Source organism: Podarcis erhardii, assembly GCF_964252035.2.
Source record: "Podarcis erhardii genome assembly, chromosome: 16".
Taxonomy (NCBI): domain Eukaryota; kingdom Metazoa; phylum Chordata; class Lepidosauria; order Squamata; family Lacertidae; genus Podarcis; species Podarcis erhardii.
The window spans coordinates 27,052,456-27,073,321 of NC_138514.1; the positions used below are offsets into that span (position 1 = coordinate 27,052,456).

At 45.8% G+C, this 20,866-nt stretch overlaps 1 protein-coding gene and 1 long non-coding RNA gene across 2 annotated transcripts; one reads left to right on the forward strand and one right to left on the reverse strand.

Moving 5' to 3' along the window:
• The first annotated feature begins 337 nt into the window (after nt 1–337).
• Nucleotides 338–16,353, forward strand: MDH2 (malate dehydrogenase 2). Its single transcript, XM_081843611.1, has 9 exons — nt 338–498; nt 5,425–5,593; nt 8,103–8,186; nt 10,035–10,144; nt 10,309–10,434; nt 12,693–12,770; nt 13,797–13,896; nt 15,299–15,450; nt 16,035–16,353. The coding sequence occupies exons 1-9, from the start codon at nt 433–435 to the stop codon at nt 16,164–16,166; spliced, it is 1,017 nt and encodes a 338-aa protein (XP_081699737.1). The 5' UTR covers nt 338–432; the 3' UTR covers nt 16,167–16,353.
• A 2,377-nt stretch (nt 16,354–18,730) lies between these two features.
• Nucleotides 18,731–20,567, reverse strand: LOC309331454. The gene is made up of 2 exons (XR_014151855.1): nt 20,077–20,567; nt 18,731–19,738 (listed from the first exon to the last, which is right to left on the reverse strand). It is a non-coding gene; the product is annotated as an uncharacterized lncRNA (long non-coding RNA).
• Nucleotides 20,568–20,866: the final 299 nt, after the last annotated feature.

A 20,866-nucleotide genomic window follows, 5' to 3' on the forward strand; every position in this document is an offset into this window, starting at 1 on the left:
ATGAAAATGGGATTAGAATTGCATCTACATTTAAATCCATTAATTTAAATGGATTTACTCTGAGTTTGCAACTCACTGTAGGTAGGTGTGTGTGGATGTGTGTAAGATTCTTCCACCAACGCCAAAATGTATTTTTGATTACTATATTAACACATATATAAAATGTGTATATATAAAATATAAATATGAATCAAATTCCCAGACAGGTACATAGCTTGCGAGGCAGTGTGCAAAAACATCGCGAGAAAACGCGAGAGGGGCTTAAACGGGGTGGGCGCGGCGAGCGTGGAAACGGAAAGCCCAAAGCGGCAAGAGACCGAGCTCTCGCGAGACAACGACGGCGAAGTCTCGCGGTGCCCTCGCTGCCTGGAGGTCGTTTCCGAAGGAGAAAGAAGCCGCCGACTCTTCCCACGCCGTTCGCAGCCGACGACCATGTTCTCCCGCCTTACCCGGCCCGCCTCCGCCGCGCTCCGCAGAGGGTTCGCCACCTCCTCCCAGGTAGTTGAAGCGGGGAGGCGACGGGGGCCCGCGAGGGTTACCTGACGTGGGACGAGGCAGCGGCGGCAGCGAGTAGCCGTGGCTTGGGCCTGCTTGAATGAGATAGTGCGCATGCGCCTGGGGTGTTCTGTGCTCGGCGCTGTGCAAGGCAGCCAGGTTTCGGTGGCGCTGCACCCCGCGTGGTTACGAGGGCTGGTCGGCTGTTGCCCACTTGATTATTTTTATTATTTCTCTGCTGCATTTTAATCCTAGGAGGTGGTGCACATGGTTCCCCTCCCTCTCCATTTCATCCTCACAACAACCCTGTGAGGTAGGTTAGGCTTGGAGGCAGTGACTGGCCCTCAAGGTCACCCAGAGAGCTTCCTGCGGGGACTGGACTCCCCCAGGTCTTTAACGCCACACTGGCTCGGTGTTGGAGGTTATAGCTGACTTCATCTTTTCCCTTTGAGTTGGTTACTTCATTCAGTCACATACACTTGCAGATGAGAGAGAAACTTCCTAATGTTGAGTGGAGGTGTAATCCATTCATCTGCATATACAGCTGATGCATTTTGTCTTAAAAGGCATTTATTTGCTGCATCTCGCAGTCATTGCAGCTTTTATGCGAAATGCATTTGGCATATACAGCGGGTAACGCTTTCAGATTAAGAATTATACAAAGGTAAGATTCAGAGAGCACCATGGGTCCTCCTTATTTTAAATAGCAGCTGCTGGGAATTTTGCAGTCTTTGCTATTACTTGATTGTGTCTCTCCATAAGGAGAAAAGTTGCATAAAAAACAGCCGTGTGTCCTGGATAAAACCATTATAATTAAACCATTTTGTCTTATTTTGGTCATCCCCTTGATAAATGTGGTAGTCTTCTTTATTCATTTTAAAATAATTCGTTTTAATTTATTCACACCAAGAGCCAGTGTGGTGTAGTGGTTAGAGTGTCAGACCAGGACCTGGGAGAGAACAGGGTTCAAATCTCCACAGCCATGACCTTGGGCCAGTCACTGCCTCTCGGCTTAACCTACCTTACAGACTTGTGGGAATTAAATTGGGAAAGGGAGAACAATATATGACACCTCAAGCTCTTAGGAGAAAAAAGGTGAGATATAAATGCAATAAATAAATTTTACTTGCAGAAGGAATCTATGGTTTCTGACAAATGTTGTTTGTTGTTTTTTAATTGATCTGTCCAGTCTCTTGACTAAGGCTCTAGAAGTCTTGGTGAGGAAATTCTATTGGGAATGGAGGAATGTGCTTTTGGGGTGGGGGAAAAGAACTGCTTGTTAAAAGTCCACTGGAAGGATCGTCAGTAAATTGCTTAGTGTGAATAGCTGCCTATAAGCCCAGGAAGGTGTGAAAAGCCAGTTCAGATAAAGATTTGGGCTAATACTGTATTTTAAGTCCCATTCAGATGGTAGGAATGGCGTGACCCTTTTGCAGATGACTGAGCAGAGGCTAGATTGAAAAAAAGATGTGGAAGAACTTGTATTGGCAGCGCCAGAATGGGATGGGAAGACTCAAACTAGTGATGGGAGGAGCCCAAGTCAGGCTAGCATGGTTGGAAGGTTTGCTGAGGAAATGAGCCTCACTTTGTTGGGGATACAGGATGGAAGCAGCAAGACTTAGAGGTGTGTGTTGGTGGAGGGGCAGGTTCCTGATGGCAAATGACCTTGTGGTCAATAAATAAAGTTTCATGGCATTGTCTGCACCAGTTCCTTTTAGCTTGATGCGCCTCTCAGAATAACACAAGGACTCTCATCCTATTACTTTTTTTAGGCTTTGTTCCTCATTAGTGCTCTGCTTCTTGGTTGTTTGCCAGGAAAGCACTTCATTAACAAGTTCAGGCCTCACATTTAATTTGTACAAATGTCTTGCAACATCCTTCATCCTGGCTACTTTACAGACCTTTCACCCTTCCTAGTCTTTTGCAACTCCCACCTATTAACGATAACATTTCTGCTCATTTCTTTTCAGGGTTGGGGCTCTCCTGTTCTTGCACAATTGCCGCTACTTCCCATTGGAGCAAAAACACTCCCTTCTGAATCATCTGTGTTCGCTGCAGAAAGCTCTGCAATATCAGTGGCCTCTGATTACTTTAAATTCCTGGGCTTTGCAGAGGGAGGGAGGTGGGAGACAGAATCTGTTACTCTTCAGTTCACTGCTGGCCTTCAACTTGCAGGGCTTTTACTCGTGCCTGTTACTTTTTGTTAACTTTCCCCCATTTGCTCCACTTAATTCTATTTATTCAAAGATTTGTAGCCAGACTCATTATAAAATAGCAAGACAGTTAATAGGATAAAATTAGTGCAATAAACCAGTAAAAAACAAGGAAGCACAAATACTAGAGATGTCCAGAATTTTCCGTGGAACCAGTACTAAAACAAACTGCACAGGAGTGCTTCCTTGAATGTTTTAGCCAATTGGTGGACTGTTATTGTTGTGGTGGCCTGCTTGTGTCTTTAGGGGAGTCATCTTTCTCCAACCTGCTTCTGTCCAGGTGTTTTGGACTAAGACTCCCCGTCAGCCCCAGACACGGCATGATACAGGTCTAGGAGGGGCAGGAGCCAGATTGCAGCTGGTTCCAGGCACACGTGGTGGTGGTGGGATTGCTGCCTTGCTTCCCACAGATGTAGCCTGGTGGATCGGCTGTGGATGAAGGCAGTTCTATGTAGCAAAGAGCTGTGTTGCAGCTGGCTATATTTTACCCCTGTGGATGGGTCAGTGGCTAGAGCTGTGGAAAAGTCTAGCAACTCTTTGAACTCAAAGCTGCTTGACAAGAGAATGGACTTCCTATGAAGACGGTGGCTCTCCTTCATTGAAGGTTTTTTAAGCAGAGGTTGGTTGACCATCTGTCATGGATGCTTTAGTTGAGATTCCCGCATTGCTGGATTAGAAGATCCTCAGGGCCCCTTCCAACTCTACAATTATATGATTCTAATAGTTTTGCACAGCTGCATTTATCAAGATACATAAGCAGGAAGCTATCCTGGTTTGGCTGAGAATGTGGCATGGGGCTCAAGCTCATTAGAGGGAGAGGCTTCCTCAGCGTATTTTAACATTAAATGGGACACTGTAAAATATTAGTATCTTAAGTGTCCTCTATTTGAAATGCTAGTCTAAACCCGTTGTCCATCCAGTCATTCTGATCTGCGCCAGTGAGGGCCTAAGCTTCATTTCTGGGCAAACCCAAATATTCTAAAAACCTGGAGCCACTTTTTTTGAATTATTTAACAAAAATTGTATACTGCTTAACTGAAAATTAAATCTCTTGGTGGTTTGCAAACAATATAAAATGCACATTAAAATTGTCAACCAAAGTATTTAAAATACAAGTTTATAAAAAGCAAAATGAATAATATAAACAGTTTAAAATGGTATTCTAAGCTAAAATTATGGATTAATCAGCTTTATGTGTCTAGTTGGCTTGTTCAAACTGGAATTCCCCCCTTCCATCTTCTGGACTCTAGAAGTAATAGTGGAGAATGGGGGATTAAAGTATGCACAGATCTTTGGAGGTGAAAAGCAGTGACTGTGTCTCTTTAAGCATTTACTTTGGGCAGGGGAGAGGCTATATTCCCATGGGACAACCTATCGGGGAAGGGCTGCGTGCCAACCCTTCTTTCTATTTCTCTCCCCTTCTTTTTTTTTTTCCTTGCCTGCGCGCGCGCGCGCACACACACACACACACACACAGTTAGACGCCAGGGGTGCAGGTTGCCCATCCTTGATCTAACTAGCTTATTGTGACAAGAGCTTTTGTGGGTGCAGTGAGCTGGCTTGATGAGACAGGGCTTTCTGTTCACCAGAGCATTCCACCTAAGGAATAAAATGTGTGACTTGGCAGGCAGCTTTATTCTGTTTCTTGTCAATTGTTAATACAAGCCCTGAGAAAGTTATCCAGTTTGTTAATCTGGCCTGTGAATCCTCTTGTCCCTGTTGACCTTGAAAAATCCTCCATTTTGAGTCTCAAAGCCCTGAGGTCAGAGTGCCTCCAAAGGCAGGGGGATCAGTTCAGCCAATATTATCCTCAATGTTTTTCGTTTCCCTCCTCCTTGGGCTATTAACCACATGTAACGCAGGCATTGGGATCACCTTTGCTTGGTTCAGTAGTCTTGGCAGTTTCCTTCTTTCAAAACTGCACTGTCAGCGGCATCAGTCTGCCATGGAAGTAATTGGAGAACTTGGCAGTGGCTTAACTTCTCCTTGGCCAAAGGATAGAAGCCCCTCTTGTCTATCAGCAAAGCTGCTTACAAGTCTCCCATTGTCCCTAATCAATTACTGCTAATATATAGTGGAAGTCTTAAAGAAATGAAGGAGAAGGGTTTGGTGCTCACTTTCCAGCCAAGCCAGAGTCTGTGCTAAAAAGGGGGGCTTAAGGAAGGATTTGATTTAGTGTGATTTAGTAAGCTGCATATTTTTTTTTACAGAAACTCCTGTATAGGATATAGGGTGCTCTTTCAAATTTGAGATCTTTAGTTCCCGGAAGGTTACAAGTTCTAACCAAGAATACCAATTTGTTTGGCTATTGCCATAAACATATAAAGTAATTTGTATACTGATCTCTGGTGTATGTTCAAAAACTCTTCCTTGGATGGGGAAAATACTTAGACCTCTGGTGTTTGGGACAACCGGCGTACTGTTTTGTGTTTCCGGAAGTGAGACAGGAACTGTTGGGTGATGAAGCAAGATTTGGACTTATGCTGTATGGCAGCGTTTGCCAAGCTGGTACCCTCCAGAAGGTTTGCACTACAGCCAGTACAGGGCATCCAGGCTGTCATGCAAACTTCAGATGTTCTTCATGTTATGATGAAGGATGTGATGTGACCATGTAAAGCTTTGGGAAGCTCTGCACAAGAGTAACACTTGACCACTTCTGGTTAGCGCCTGAGAATATTCCATTTTAAATCATTTTCTTCTCTTTGCCTGCTCTTAGAACAATGCTAAGGTGGCCGTGCTTGGTGCTTCTGGTGGGATTGGCCAACCTCTCTCTCTCCTACTGAAGAACAGCCCCTTAATCAGTCGTCTCAACCTCTATGATATTGCCCACACTCCTGGTGTAGCAGCTGACCTCAGCCACATCGAAACGAGAGCTGAAGTGAAAGGTATGAGTTGCTGGTTAAGCTTCTGGCCTAGTGCTCTGTGTTTATATATAATTTGTGTGCTCCTAATCCACAACGTTTATAGATGTAGTTGGTTGTAAGAAACCCATAATGGATATGCATTCGCGAGAACTAGAGTGAGCTCGGCCACTAGCCAAAGCTGACAAGTTACTTCGTGCCACCTGAGCCTCAAGCAACATTGATGGATTCAGAAGTATCCCTATGCAGGTACATCTGGTCCAGGGAACCACCCACTAACCATGTTTCCGTCTTCTCCGGATTCAGCTTCAGATTATCCCGTCCATTGCTTTCTCTAAATGATTGTAATAATCATTCATAACTGGAGCAGGGAACCTGTGGCCCACTAGATGTGGATTAACTTGGACTCCCAGTGGCCAGTGGTCAGAAATTGATGGGACTTTGTAGTACAGCAGCAACTAGAGGATTCCCACCCCTGGGTTCCCACCTCTGATTCATAGCCAACCTTCCATCCATCCAGTCTAGGGAACCGCCCACTAACTGTGCCTCAGTCTTATCTGGATTGAGCTTCATTTTGTTGGCTCTCATCCAGTCCATTACTGAAGCAAGACAACAGCACATCCACCGCCACACCTGCGGATATAAAGGAGAGGTAGAGCTGTGTGTCATCAGCATATTGCCCAAAGCAAGGAGTACACACTTTAGATTCTCCCCACCCCGCAAAACTGGACAGAGAGCCTGGAGGGGAGAGAATGTCTATATACAGCAACTCCCCTTCTCCAACCCTCAAGGCTGCCCTGGTGCTGCACTCAGTACCCAGGTGAGCACAGCCAGGTAGGACCAAATATGGACTTTAGGCTGAGAAAGGTTCCCCACCCCTACACTAAACCATAGTTTAGCATTGCAAGAATGAGCTGCAATGAGCCATTGGCTTGGGCACTTCTCTGGTGTGGCTGTAGAAAGGGATTAAGAAGCATTTGCTTCTGTTTCGGATTGTGTCATCTTGCTGCTTATTGTGTCATCCAAAGCCAGACAAATGTGGTAGATCTAATCTATCCCCACAAGGTTTTTCAGAGCTTTGCACACAAAGTCAAATTGTTTGCAGAATGGGCTGGTTGCTGTGCTGAAAAAACTAGAAAAGTCTTGGGCTACCTACCGCTGCAGGCTTCCTATAAATGTACTTGCCCAGTGGAAAAGTGTGTGTGAGGTCTTGGAAAAGTTCCTGTTCTTCTCTGCTTTGGAAAAGGTGGAGATGCTTGTCATAATTGCAAAGGGTATTCAGGCTAGTGATGTGGCATCAGTGTGATTTGTGTTTATTGCAAAGGCATATCTGTGTGCTAAAGTGCAAACCCATGAATGCTCTGGAGTGTAGAACAAGGGAGAGCAGGGTGGTTCCTTTTTTGTGTTGTGGCTGTTAGCAGAGTTGAAGCTTTGGCCTCATCCTTCCAATTCCCACCGTGAATCACTTTGGTGGGAGGTGGAACTACAGTGACAGAGAATCTCTGCTTATCTACCTCTCCTGATCTATCTCTGCCCTCTTATTACTGGAGGACATTGTAAGAAATGCAAGTTTGTGTGTGCGTGGCTGCAGTGGCTATGAATCTCTCCATGAGTTTCTCTTTCCCGGTTGGAAGGTTGCCTGGAGAGAAACACATTCCCATTTGCAGTATCCCACACTCTGAATTGAGCAAGCAGCAAAGGGTGGCCCTTTGTTTATCCTCCACAGTAACCCTGTCTCTGTGTTGAGAAGGACAAAGCTTCACTCACACTCAACTGCAGGTTTAATTACAAATGATATAAAGCTTATGGAGAGGGTTCTGTTGGTTGGTGCTTGAGCTTGCTCAGCTCAGAGCTCTGTTTGTAGATTCCACCCCCGTCCCACCCCGTCTGAATATGCCTTCCCAATTTGAGTAAGTGAACTTGTCTGGCTAGCTTGCTTGACATGCTGTCTGCTGCTGCTCCACGAAGCTCTTAATCTGCCTATATTTGTGCCCCATTGAGAATCAGTGCATAGTGCTGTTACTAAAGCAATAAACGGTTTGGAACCCACTTACCTGAAGAGGCATCTTGGCCTGTCCATGTCTTAAGATGAAGGTTAAGGCATTTTTATTTATCCAGATATTTTAATTGGTGTAATATTCAGGGTGAATATTTAAATGTTGATTCCTGATGTTAGTGTGCATTGTCTTAAGTTTTAATTATAAATGATGTGTTGGGTTTTAGTTAATTTATTGTCTATATTGGCAAAATCTGTTTAGATGAAGGGTGGTATAGAAATGTGTTAAGTATTGACTGGAAGCTGCAAGGTGCTGCATCTTGATGCAATGGAATACTGCTTCAGGATGCTATTTTTAAAATAAACAATAGGAAAAAATTAGGTTCATCAACAGCAAATTCCTAAGCACCGCTCATGTCGTGGTCTAAATGTGTCTTCAGTTCCTGCACACACACGTAATTCAGCATGTTGAGTTCATCTGGATGAGTGATCTGCCAATAGAAAAGTGTAAATGCAGCTATCTTTTTTTCACTTCAGGTTTCCTAGGACCTGAGCAGTTGCCAGAGTCTCTGAAGGGCTGCGAAGTTGTTGTTATTCCAGCCGGTGTTCCTAGAAAGCCGGGTAAGTCTTTTAATCTACGGAAATTCTAAAGGAGTAAGGAGTACCAAGTCATGTGGGATTGTTGGGTGAGTGCGCCTGGCATCTCCCGGTGCCCCTGTTGAGGCATTCAACTTTGTGCCTGAGGAATAGGTATAGTATTCCGGGACAACTCGTACCTCTGCCTCCCCTTGTAGGCCAGTGATCAAAACAGTTCCTGCTTGAGCTTCTATTAGACTCAAAGGGCTGTGCATAAGACTTCACTTGGTGGCTCTTCAGTGAAGCTGGATTAAAGCACTTGACACCTTGTATTTTATTTTTATTTATTGTGTACAATTATTTATATCCTGCTTTCTGAGGTAGCTTACAGGAAACATAAAACTTGTTTTTAGAAACCACAATAAACAACGTCAGCATGCATAAACTGTAACTGGGAGTCTTCCCACAGGGCAGTTGGCAGCAGAATGGCCTGAGGAGAAAGCGCTGCAAACTTAAAATAGCTTGTAATATTTTATTAATTCCCTCCCTCTCTATTCTCCAGGCTTCTCCCAGTTGCCATAGGAAGGCCCATAGCTCAGTGGTAGAGCACCTTCTTTGACTGCAGAAGGGCCATTGTTCAATCCTTGGCATATCTAGAACTGGGAGAGATCGATGCCTGAAACCCTGGAGAACCACCACTAATCAAGGTGTAGATAACACTGAGCTAGACTGAGCTAGACAAGGTGTAGATAACACTCAGCTCTCTGTGTAAGGCAGTTTCCTATGTCCCCATAATATGCTGCCTTGTCCAACATTTGCTGACCTGAATTCCTTCCTGCAGACCTTCAGAGCTTCTAATCCCCACATTATAAGAATGTTTGGGGGGAGGAGAGAGGTAGGCTGGAGCCCTTTTAGGCAGTGCGAAGTCTGTTTTTCCTTGAAATACTTACCTGCTTGTTGTGCCTCCTGCCACTGTCTCCATCTGACACTTGAGAACTTTGCTCATGGGTTACCCAGTGCTGCAGGCATCCACAGACATGCTTTCCAACTTCTGGCAACCATGCCTTTTAATTTAAACTTGTCAAGAGCTCCTACCCTCTTCTGAAACCTGAGGGGAAAATCAGTTTGAGGCCTTGGGGAGAGACCCGGCTCTTTCATCAGCTTTGAGGGGAGGTATTCTTTGTTTGGCATTCCAAGTGGTTCAGTGCAATGCAGCTGAATCCTGAAATTCAACCCAGCTTGCACAATTACACTGGGCCTCAGAGGTACTTGGAGCACTCAGTGTGAGGTTGCCACCAGGGGCGTCATTCCTCCCTCCACTCTGGAGGGGGTCAGGAAGAGCCAAAATTTTCGCTGCCTGCTGCTGCCAGAGGGGATGCTTCAGCCTACTCTGTTCCATGCTGGCAACCAGAGATGGTTGAAGTGCAGTGGTGTTGCAGACAAGGGAGGCACCTGCCTTTTCCTGGGGCATGTATGTCAACATCACAGGTGGAGCCTCTTTTTCAGCCCAGGGACTGCATTCCCTCATGGGCAGCCTTCTGCCAGTCAGTGATGGGCAGGGGAATGGATATACAACTCTTGCTTTGGTGTGGTAGACTACATTCCAGCCATGCAGAAGTCTCCACATCTCTCCATTGCCCTTCTAGGCAAGTAAGAGGCGTTAGCACAGTTCAAAGGCACTTGTGGTGGGTGTGTAGCAGGAGCAGAGAGAGGCATGGTCTAGGGAGTGCCCTGAGGGCCAGAGAGGTATGGAGGGCCACAGACTCTCTGGTGTGTAGTGCCCAGCTGGGGACTTATCTATGAGTGTACCTATGATGTGATTTCTCTTCATCTGAATGGGGGTTACATAGATACTGGAATGCAGCTAGTAAGTTTCTCCACTGTGCTCTGTAGGCATGACCCGTGATGACCTTTTCAACACGAATGCCACCATTGTTGCTAACCTGGCAGCCGCTTGTGCCCAGCACTGCCCTGAAGCCATGATCTGTGTGATTGCAAATCCGGTAAGCAAATTCCAGCCTCCTTTTGCCTGTGAGTAAAGGAGTGCAGTGTGTCTGACAGTAGCCGGATTGGGAAACAGGTGTGTGCCTTTTTCTCTCTTCTCCCCTGATATAGAGGGAGCTTTTGTGCATTTAAAAGGGCAATGATTTTTTATTTTTGCTTTCAGGTCAATTCTACCATCCCAATTACTTCTGAGGTCTTTAAGAAGCATGGGGTATACAACCCCAACAAAATTTTCGGCGTCACAACACTGGACATTGTCCGAGCAAACACTTTTGTGGCTGAACTGAAGGTATGTTGTTGCAGTCTGGGCTCACATTTGGCGTTTAGGACTCCATTAATGTCCTTAGGTCTCACTGTAACATAAGGATTTGTGGTGATGGAACTTCCCCAGATTTCTGTCTGTGGTACAGGCCCAATTAGAAAATGAATTTTTGGCTCTGTCCTTGAGCTGCCTCCACTCCTGCCAGAAATGGCTCTACTGTAGAAAATGTGCCTGGATTTTAATTTTTTTAAGCCAGTGTTTAATGCTACAAACTTTGTTACTGAGTGCAGATTTGGGACTTATCTTCCAGCATGTGGATAATCTAAACAAGGGACTGTGAACAGAATCATGGTTCAGAGAGTAGCAGCTGCAGGAGGAAGTAGCCAGTCAAGAGGGCAAATCATATTACACCTAAGCAGGGGCAGCCAACGTGGTGCCCTCTGGATATTGTTGAACTGTTGTTGAACAACAGCTGGATTCCTTGTACCCTTTAATCTTTCCTCTGCAACTACAGACGGCTGAATCAAACCTATAAAAATTGTAAGCTGCCATGCCCAGCAGGCTGTTGACTGGGTGGCAGACATCCTTCCGTAGGTGACACATTAGCTGTTACTTGGGTGGTTTGGTGTTCAACAGCCTGGTTGCTGCTTCAGGGTCTGCTAGGATGATCAACACCCTAACTTCCTTAGATTCTGCGGGTCCTTCTCTGCCTGTCTAGTCACAAAGCAGAAGGCAGCTTGACGTTTCAACGCCCTGTAATCTCTTTGCCATTTAGGCACACTTTGTGAAAGACATGGAAGGCCTATTGTCCTGGGCCAAAGAAAAACTGATCTCTGGCCAGCTGCTGTCCTCTGAAACAGAACAGCATGTCCTCCCTTCACCTTAGCATAAGGCTGCAGGGATAATAAATAGAAATCCCATGATGTGGTTTTGATTTACTCCTTTGCACTTCGGCTGCAGGCCAAAACATTTCCAGATCTATCTTCCGCATATTATTAGCCCGCTCTTGGAGTTGGGAAGAAACGGTGGCCGAAGAACCTCTGAGCGCAGTTCTGTTGCACAGATAGTGGGTTCAAGTGTGAAGCTGTATTTCCAAATCTGTGGCCTCTCAAATCTGTGCTCATTGCTCTTTTGCAGCCAGGGCACTTTAAATACCTGCTTTTTCTCAGGATTGCAGTGTTGGGTTACCTTGATGTTTCCGTTCTGCCCCCACCTGCAGTTCATTTGCATTTTGCAAATTAAATTGAATATATACCTTATAAAGGTTTTTGCCTTTTACCACTTCTTTTTGGGAATGAAAGATAAGCATGGGAATTGGGAGAGACATAATGGCAGAGGTGCTAGAGCCTCACTTCTTAATCACGCCCTGGAAGGGCCCAAGTCTTAACGGAACATTTCCCACTAGTTTGAGCGTTTCTCAGTTCCACGAGGGATAGGAACTCCCGCCCCCACCCCCCAATCATAAAATGAAAGTCGGGTTCTTGGGAATATTGGTTCTGTATCATCGCAATCCATGTGCAGGTGCAAAGAGCATGCACATATATTTTTTTAAAAAAAGAAAAAAAAAGAAAAGTATGTTCCGTCATGCAAAAGTACATAATACATGTATTTTGGGGATTGGTGCCCAGAACCTTCCTTTCAATTCAACAGTTCAGTTTTATACTTTAATAACAACAACAACAACATGCATCAGATCATTTCCAGATTGGAAGTGGATGTACCAATCTTTGGCTGTGTTCACGCCATATATGTAAAGCACTGTGATACCACTTTAAGCCAGCCTGACCTCCCCCAAGGAATCCTGACAGATGTAGTTTTTAAATGGTGCTGACTGTTGTTCGGAGGCTCCCTATTCCTCTTCTCAGACTACAGTTCCCAGAGTTCCATTGGAAGAGGATTGGCTTTTAAACCACTGGGAAGTTTAGCTCTGAGGAGAATAGGAGTTTCCATAACAATTCTCGTCAACCTCAAAAAACCCCTACAACTCCCAGAAATCTTTGAGGGAAGCCATGATGGTCATAGTGCTTTAAATGTATGGTGTTATTGTGGCCTTTATCAGTCCTTAAACTGATACCAGCCTGTCTGGCTACCAGCCCATCGGTAGGCACAAGTTTAAAGGGCTGGTGTACTTGCAATACTGTTGGGTCTGCTGGCCTTTTAAGTTCATATGATTGCTGCTAATTGTGGTAGAGGCAGCGTGCCAATTCCTACTTCTCAATGAGCCCATCCAGCTTGCTGCAGATGTTGACTACAGATTCTTGCTGAAACCTGCCTTTCTTCCACAGGGCTTGGATCCAGCTCGTGTAAACGTTCCTGTGATCGGCGGCCATGCAGGAAAGACTATCATCCCTCTGATTTCTCAGGTCTGTGTTAGAGTCCTAACTGTTCCAGAGTTTCATGATAGCTCTGGCTCTGGAAAAGTTGCCTGTGTGTATATGTGGGGAAAGTGTCTGTTATCGGAAGTATAGCTGCCAGAGCCTTCCAGGAGAGTTTGGCTATGAATGGGAAGAGAAAGGCTTATGTGACCAATTGGAAAGAGAGGCTGAAAGCACTACAGTCCGTCTTATCTTAGAGCATGTGATCGTGAGTTCAGAGGGGGCTTGCACAGGAGGCAGTGATGCCTACTTGGTTGGCTTTAAAAGAGAATTGGATAAATTCATGGAGGAGAGGGCTATTGATGGCTACTAGCCTTGATGATTATCCTCTGCCTCCACAGTTGGAGGCAGCCATGCTTCTGAATAGCAGTTTCTGGAAACCACAGGAAGGGGAGAGTGCTCTTGCGCTTGGATCCTGCTTGCTGGTTTCCCAGCTGTTTGGCCACACTGAGAACAGGGTGCTAGACTAGCTGGACCATTGGTGTGCTCCATCCAGCAGGCTCTTTTGTTCTTGCACATTAAAATTCTCCTGATCGACCGATGACAAAATTCTGCGTGGGGAGCTCGGTGACGCAGTCGATGCCAGAAGCTTGAAGTCAGTGGCTGTCAGCTGAGAGGCACTTCCTTCAGGCTCTACTTCCTGCAAGGGTTGGGTGTGTTACTGATTTCCCCATGGGGGCAAGTGAGTGTGATTTGGAGGAAACACCCTTGTGGGCCAGATAGGAATCTCTGTCGAGCCTCATTCAACCTACAGGCTAGAGATTCCCCACCCATGTTGTTGTATCCAGCCAAACTCTACTTGGGAGTCAACCCATTCAGCAAACCTGAGTTATGTCATTTAATTTCAGTGGGTCTCCTCTGAATGTGACACATGTTGGATACAACCCTTAATCTTATAAATGCTTAAGCAGGGTACATGTAACACTCATTAAAATAATTTTAATAAAATAAACAAAACTTAATATATGACTCATACATGGCTGAATCATAAATCTATTCCTCCTCCTCTTACAGTGTACGCCCAAAGTAGATTTCCCTCAGGACCAGTTGACAGCCCTTACTGGAAGGATTCAGGAGGCTGGGACGGAGGTTGTCAAGGCAAAAGCAGGTGCAGGTAGGTTGACGCACGGGAACGTTCCCCCTCTGGATTCCCATGTAGTATCCTTAAGTGGGGCAGTGCTACCAGTGGGGCTTAGTGAGTTATCAGCCGCAGGCTTCCCCCTTGTGCCCCTTCACCAGGTGTTTTGCCGGCCAGCAGTGCAGCTTGTTCTTCTTGTCCAGCTGGACTGATCCCTCTCCCAGCCCAGCAACCACAAAGGAAGCAGGTGAAAATTCTCCAGCTGAGGCGAGAGTGTTGAGCTTCCCTTCAGCTCTGCAGTCCCAGAATAGCTGGCAGCTGGGAGTGTTCGTTGTGGCAGGGCCAATGGAAGCAAGGTCCCTACAGTTTCTTTCTCTGACCAGTGGATAGAGTTTAGGCTGGTCCGCCCCCCCCCCCCAAGCCGCCTTCATATTCTTCCTGAGAGACAAAGTGGTGCAGTGTCCCAGTGACCCTTGTTCCCATTCAGTGAAACTTTAGACACTTCATAAAGGGCTGTATGAGATGGTTATTGCCATGAAGGTGACAATCCAGATTTTAAGACATGGCATGAAAGGGAGGAAAAGGAGTAAGGTGTAAAAGGAACAAAGTTTCTATAAGGGCCAAATGAAATGGGAAAAAATGGTTCAGGAGGAGGAGGAGCCATATAGTGGCTGGTATGTAGTTCAGCTGATGAGTTCATCTCCCTTTGCTGCAGATGAATTCATTATTTTGCAATCTTTAAAGTGGGGGTGGGTAACCTGTGGTCCTCCAGGTGTTATCAGACTGTAACCCCCCCCCCCCAAATAATCAGTGGCTATTGACCATACTGGCTGCTGGGAGTTGGGAGTCCAACCACATCTAGACGAGGGCCACAGATGTTTTTCTGTCTTGTCTTAAAGCAACCCTGTTAAGTGGGGGAGGAGTATTACTGTCCTTGTAATTGCAGATTGGGGTATCCAACGTGGTACTGTCCAGATGTTGTTTGACTCCCAACTCCCACCAACCCCACCCAATGTGGTCAGTGGTTAGGGATGGTAGGCATTAGGAGTAAAAAATAATCTAGAGGGTGCCATGATTATATGATTCTAAGATTCTATGATTCTATGTCGGCTATTACAGATGGGCAGCTGAGGCTGAGAGAGAATAGCTGGTCCATGGCAAAAGTGAGATTCAAATGCAGGACCCCTTGATTATTAGCTCATGTTGTTAGCTAGTAGGCTACACCAGCATACATCTTTTGAGGCATGCTGTGTGCTGGGAAGCTTGCTGTATTCCTTTTGGGGAAACAGTTGGCCTGTGGGGGGCAGGGTTCACCACTGGAACATTTCCCACTTCACTCTGGATGATGGCTTCAGAATTGTGCTGGCACGTTAGGTAGGCAGACCCCTTGTCCGTGTTCCTCCACGCTGTTGAATGTTTTCCCATTTTCCCCCAACAGGATCAGCCACGCTCTCTATGGCTTATGCTGGTGCCCGGTTTGTTTTCTCGGTCCTGGATGCGATGAATGGGAAGGAGGGGGTCATCGAGTGCTCTTTCGTCCGGTCAGAGGAAACCGAGTGCCCATATTTCTCCACGCCACTGCTGTTTGGGGTATGGAGCTGTGGTGACACTTGTGTCTATTTGCATATATGTGTAGACCACCTTCCGACCACTTGATTCTCGAATTCTGCCCATTTTTTCAGGCATATGCCTGTCACTGGCATTGCGTTGGAGAAGCCTTGGTCTCAGACTCATAAACCTAAAAAGACAAGATACCCAAACTGGGGGAAGGGGGAGTGGAAGGAAAAAGGATAGAGGAGGGAGATAACTTTGACAATGCCAGAAGGAAGTGGTGGGTTGTGAACGGGGATTTAAATCCCTCTGGGGCCGGGCTGGGTGACCTTGCTTGGACAGAGAGAGCAGAGTTCAGGGCAAGGGTTTTACACCAGGCAGATTTTGCAAAGGAGGTCTTTAGCATTACCTGGCCCTAGGTAGTTTAGGGAAGCCTTCTCTAACCTCCATGTGTTTTTCTTGCTAGGGCTGATGGGAGTTGTCATCATAGTGTTTTAAACCTGTGGTGTGAATGTGGCCTTTGTAACAGAGACTTTTCCAGCTAAAGCAACATTTGTCTCTCTAGCGTCTGCTTTGTTGTGCTAATCTCCCCACCCCTCACTTCCCCCCTCCTTCCCTTTTAGAAAAACGGCATTGAGAAGAACCTAGGCATTGGCAAGATTTCTCCTTTTGAAGAGAAGATGGTGGCAGAGGCGGTTTCGGAGCTGAAAGCTTCCATCAAGAAAGGGGAAGAGTTTGCCAAGAGCATGAAGTGAAGATCTGTTGATGACAAAAGAAGAGAACTGCAGCCCCCTTAATTTATTTTAAGGTGCATCATGTCACTTTAAAGGCTTCCGGAGCAAAGCATTGAGTTCTGCTTCCAGGCCTTGATGTTAGCCCTGCCCTATAAATCTGTTGATTGGAATTCCGTTCCACAATTAAAAAACAACCTGTTTATTTTTCCCCAATGTGTTCCCTGAGTGTAACCAGTGTGTGGTGATCTGAGTGTGTGCGCGTGCGCGTGTGTGTGCGTGTTCACATGCATGTGTTTGTGTGTGTCTATCTGGGCCTGTTCCCTAAAAGAGGCACTCCAAGATCAGTGCTTTGAGACTTGAGAGCTTTTCCACAAGGAAGTTTTGGGGTCGTAGTGGGGTTATCCCCACATACCTCTTTGGGCAGATGTTGAGGTGGTTGGTGGGGAGTCCTAAGATAGCTTTGCTTCTGTGCAAGCAGATTGTTATGCTTTAAGCCCTGTGGTGGAGACATATGGCCCATCTGATGTTTCTGCCCATACACCTCTTGATGGGCATCAAGTTCCCCATGCCTGATAGAGCAGAACATAGCCTCCAACATTTCTCTAATGAAAATAGAGACGTCACATTCAATAATGATAATCTTACTATTTATACCTCACATACCTTACTAGGTTGCCCCAGCAACTCTGAGCAGATTCCAACATGTATAAAAACATAATAAAACATTAAACATTAAAAAAACTTAAACAGAATTGTCTTCCGAAGGCTTGGGGGTCAGATAACTCCATAGCCTCCAACATTCCTCCAATGAAAATAGGGACATTCTAAGGAAAAGTGGGACATTGCGGGAACACATCAGAAACTGGGATGTCTTCTCGAAATCAGGGACATCCCTGGAAAATAGGGACACTTGGAGGGTCTGGCAATGTGTTGTACAGACTATAGCTAGAAAGGCTGGATGTTTGAATACTTAACACATGGAACATGTCTGACAAGATAGCAAAACACTTTCCTTTCTGGGCTCATGTATATTCAAGAATATACTGGTTCTTGAAATTTTACTGGAGGGCAGGGTCTGTAAAGTTGTGACCACTGGCAGCTTGGAGGGGAATAGTTTGCAGATACTTCCTCCAGCACCCTGAATCTGTTGGTTCTGCCTGTAGGTGTCATGCTGTCCCTGGAATGCAGATTCTTTCCCTGCTTGTTTTATATGGTGGTTGAAATTCGGCAGTGAGATACTAAGACCCTCTTCACATCATAAAGCCACTACGATACCAATTTATGATACATTCTGAGGTTTATAGAATTGTAGAGTTGGAAGGGGACCCTGGGGGTCATCTAGTCCAACCTCCAGTGCAGGAATCTCAACTAGATCATACATGTGAGATGGCCATCCAACCTCTGCTTAAAAACCTCCAAGGAAGGAGAGTCTGTTCTGTCAGAAAGCTCTTCCTGATGGTTGGAATCTCTCTGTAACTTGAAGCCATTGGTTCAGGTCCTACCCTCCGGAGCAGGAGAAAACAAGCTTGCTTCATCTTCCATGTGACGGCCCTTACGATATCTGAAGATGGCTATTATATCTCCTCAGTCTCCTCCTTACCATGGTAGACCTATCCAGTTAACACTGAGAGAGCAGGATGCAGGACCAGAGATGGGGGGTTGGCCTGATTCAGCAGACAGGCTCTTAATGTATTCAAGGACAGGGAAAGTGGACAGACCAGAACAGCAAGGATGAGAAGTAGATGCTGCAGGAGTCGGCCTACAGGGACCCACACTTCAGCAGATACCCAGCCCTGACACCTGCCTCAGAAGCCTCCGTTTTCTGTGTGCCAGCCTCTCAGATGTTTGCCATGCCCTCCTCATGCCATCAGGCCTAGCTCAGCAGGAGAGAAATCACCAAAGAAGGACAATCTTGCTTTTTCTCCATTTCTTCCTGGTTGGTGTCAGTGATGCAGGGCAGGGCGGGTGGGAAGATGCCCAACTCTAGAGCAGCATTCCCTGCCATTCACCAAGCATAAAAGACACTCGACTGCCATCCATCAGAGTCTCCTTTCTGGCAAGAAGCAGTCCCCCAGAGGAGGCTGAGAAAATCATTAACCTGTAACAGACTGGAGAAACATGAGACTTGTATCTGCTTAATAACGGCTATTTGGGAAGCGCCAAGAAGAAAAGGCGGAGATAAAGGGGAACAGGGGCTTTTTAAAACACTGAAATTGGTTTGGCAGTTACTAGAGTGTACAGATTCTGAGGCCTCATTCACAACCTGCATTTAAAGCACCACTTTCAACAGTCGCCACTCCACGCAAATAATTCTGGGACTTGTAGTTTGTTAAGGGTGCCAAGAGTTGTTAGGAGAACCCTATACTCTCCACACAGAGCTACAATTCCCTGGAAGGAGGGATTGATAATTAAACCACTCTGGGAACAGTTGCCTGAATTTCCTTAATAACCGGGAGGGAGAAAGTATAATCTTTATCACAGAAATTCTACCCAGCAAGGACAGTTTTATTTTTCCCATCTTAACATATCCTTTTGGATTTCCATCCATGTCTTAACAAAATTATTTTGAAATAACATACAGTTCATACAGTAAAACTTAAATACTTTATTTTTTTCACTTTTAAATCCAGTTTTCTCCATCAGTCTTTTGCTAGTCTATAGTCATTTTGTTTTCCTGACAGTTAACCTTAAAACCTGCCAGCATGCCAGATCCATTAATCCAAAAATCTTCCTGTACAATTTTCTTTATTTTCCAGACAATGGTTCCCCTCTCATCACTTATAGTCTATTGTAATGTCTATAGTCTGATATCAGCACAGTTCACTAAGTTGGAAATTTATGTCCAGTCTTCTCTTTGTAATCCATTTTAGAAAAGAAATTTCAAGCATTTCACAAACTTCCAGCTGTCCTTTAACAGACCTCACTTGTGATACTTTCATTTCCTTAATCCAGATGGGGTAGGTGTTAAGCCCTTGCAGACTTTAAATAATAATAATAATAAAATTAATAATTCTCTCCATTTTTAATCAAGGCAGGACCCTCTAATTTCATCCCTCAATCTCGATAGTCTCATTCAGATTACACCTCACTGTCCACATATCTGGAGGCACCTTTAATTTTGATCCAATATTCCAAATTGTGAAGGAGCTCTGTGTCTTGCAATGGCGGACTTGGAGTCTGCCTCAGTGGCGGAGGGCTTGAGACACAGCATCTTAACCCCCTTGCTTCTTCAGTAGCAGGAGCAGGCACAAAGACACCTACAGGTGCCCTTGTCCCCTGACTGCCTTTAGGGGTTTTCGGAGGGTTATACAGCCTCAGGTAAACCCCTCTCCTCCGTCTGAGTCTGGTCCCAGAATGGGAGAGACGCCATTTTAGTAGCTGGAGTCAGTCAGGGCCCTGCCTTCTCAGGCCAAGTGGAAAAGGCCAGCAAGGCACAGCAAACACTGCAAGAAGGTCTGGGATGTCGAACAATAAAGCTAATAAGTGAAAAGTCAGCTCCGTGCATACACTCTGCATCCCCAAGGTGTGGAGACTCGGTTACCTTCTTCGGGTGCTGACCACATACATGACAGCTGTCATTGGACTAGTGCCTTCTGCAGAGGAAAGAGAAAGCTGGATCAGACGCCTTTTGTGACACTACAAAACCCACCATTAACAGGTGCAAGAGAACCCAGAAGCAGGCCCTAGCCAGGAAAGACTGGCCTCCCTCAGGCTTGGGCTCAATCGCTTGCCCCAGAGGACCTCCATGGACCCTGCAGCCTCCTGGGCAGAGGTGGAAGGGCAGCACCAGGGAAGAGGGCCGGACATGCCTCTGGAATCATCCTGACACCCCAGGGACACACATTATTTGCATTAGTTGCTTTGGGAGCCTCTTAGAGGGTGTGGGGTGGAAGTATTCAAAGAAATGAGTATACAAAAGTGATCTGCTTACTTTGAGGTCAGGGAACCTTTTGGCATAAGCCAGCAGCGAAGATACGCTGCTGACAGCCAGTTCCCTCAGCTTCTTATCATTGGTGACTGCTGTTCCCCACACCAAGCTTATCCCAGAGCTCTGAGCTACTGAAGGAGGTGAGGATGGGTGACCCCACCTAGGCCTGTGTAGTCACCCCCCCCCAACCAGGCCTCAAGCCTCAATATGTTTCAAAATTACTTTCTCAGTAGTTAAAAGCATTAGCTAAGCATTTTGCTCTGCTGTAACAAAGGTAGTTGAGAAGAACAATGCTCTGTACTTCCCAGGCCTTTGACCTTGCCGGCCGCGCATAGCTTGTTGCAACTTTATCCAGGAACTGCGCCAGTAGAACAAGAGAGAGAAACAATTCTATGCAAGTTCAGGAGATTGGGAGGGAAGGGGGATTTGAAAAAATGGATAAAACCTGCTTGTAAAATGTTTTCGGTTTGTGCTTGCTGTGAATGATCCTTCTACCAGCCTGGAAGGTAGAATAAACAGCTTTTTCTCTGGTTTAACCCTTTGGTGTCTCTGTTGACTCCTTCCCTTCCCCGGGCGCAATGCTCTTCCTGAAGCCTTATTATATTATAGGGACCCTGAGCCAAGGCTCATTTGCCCGCTTCCCCAGGACCTCAGAGGAGACAACTCACCAGGGACCAGAGTTCTTCGGAGAAAATAGTTTATTGAGATCTGCGCAGAGACAACCAGTGGAATCACTTCTCAAAGACTGGCCGCAAATACATGGCATTTGGCAGGCATTCTTATACTGTAGGTA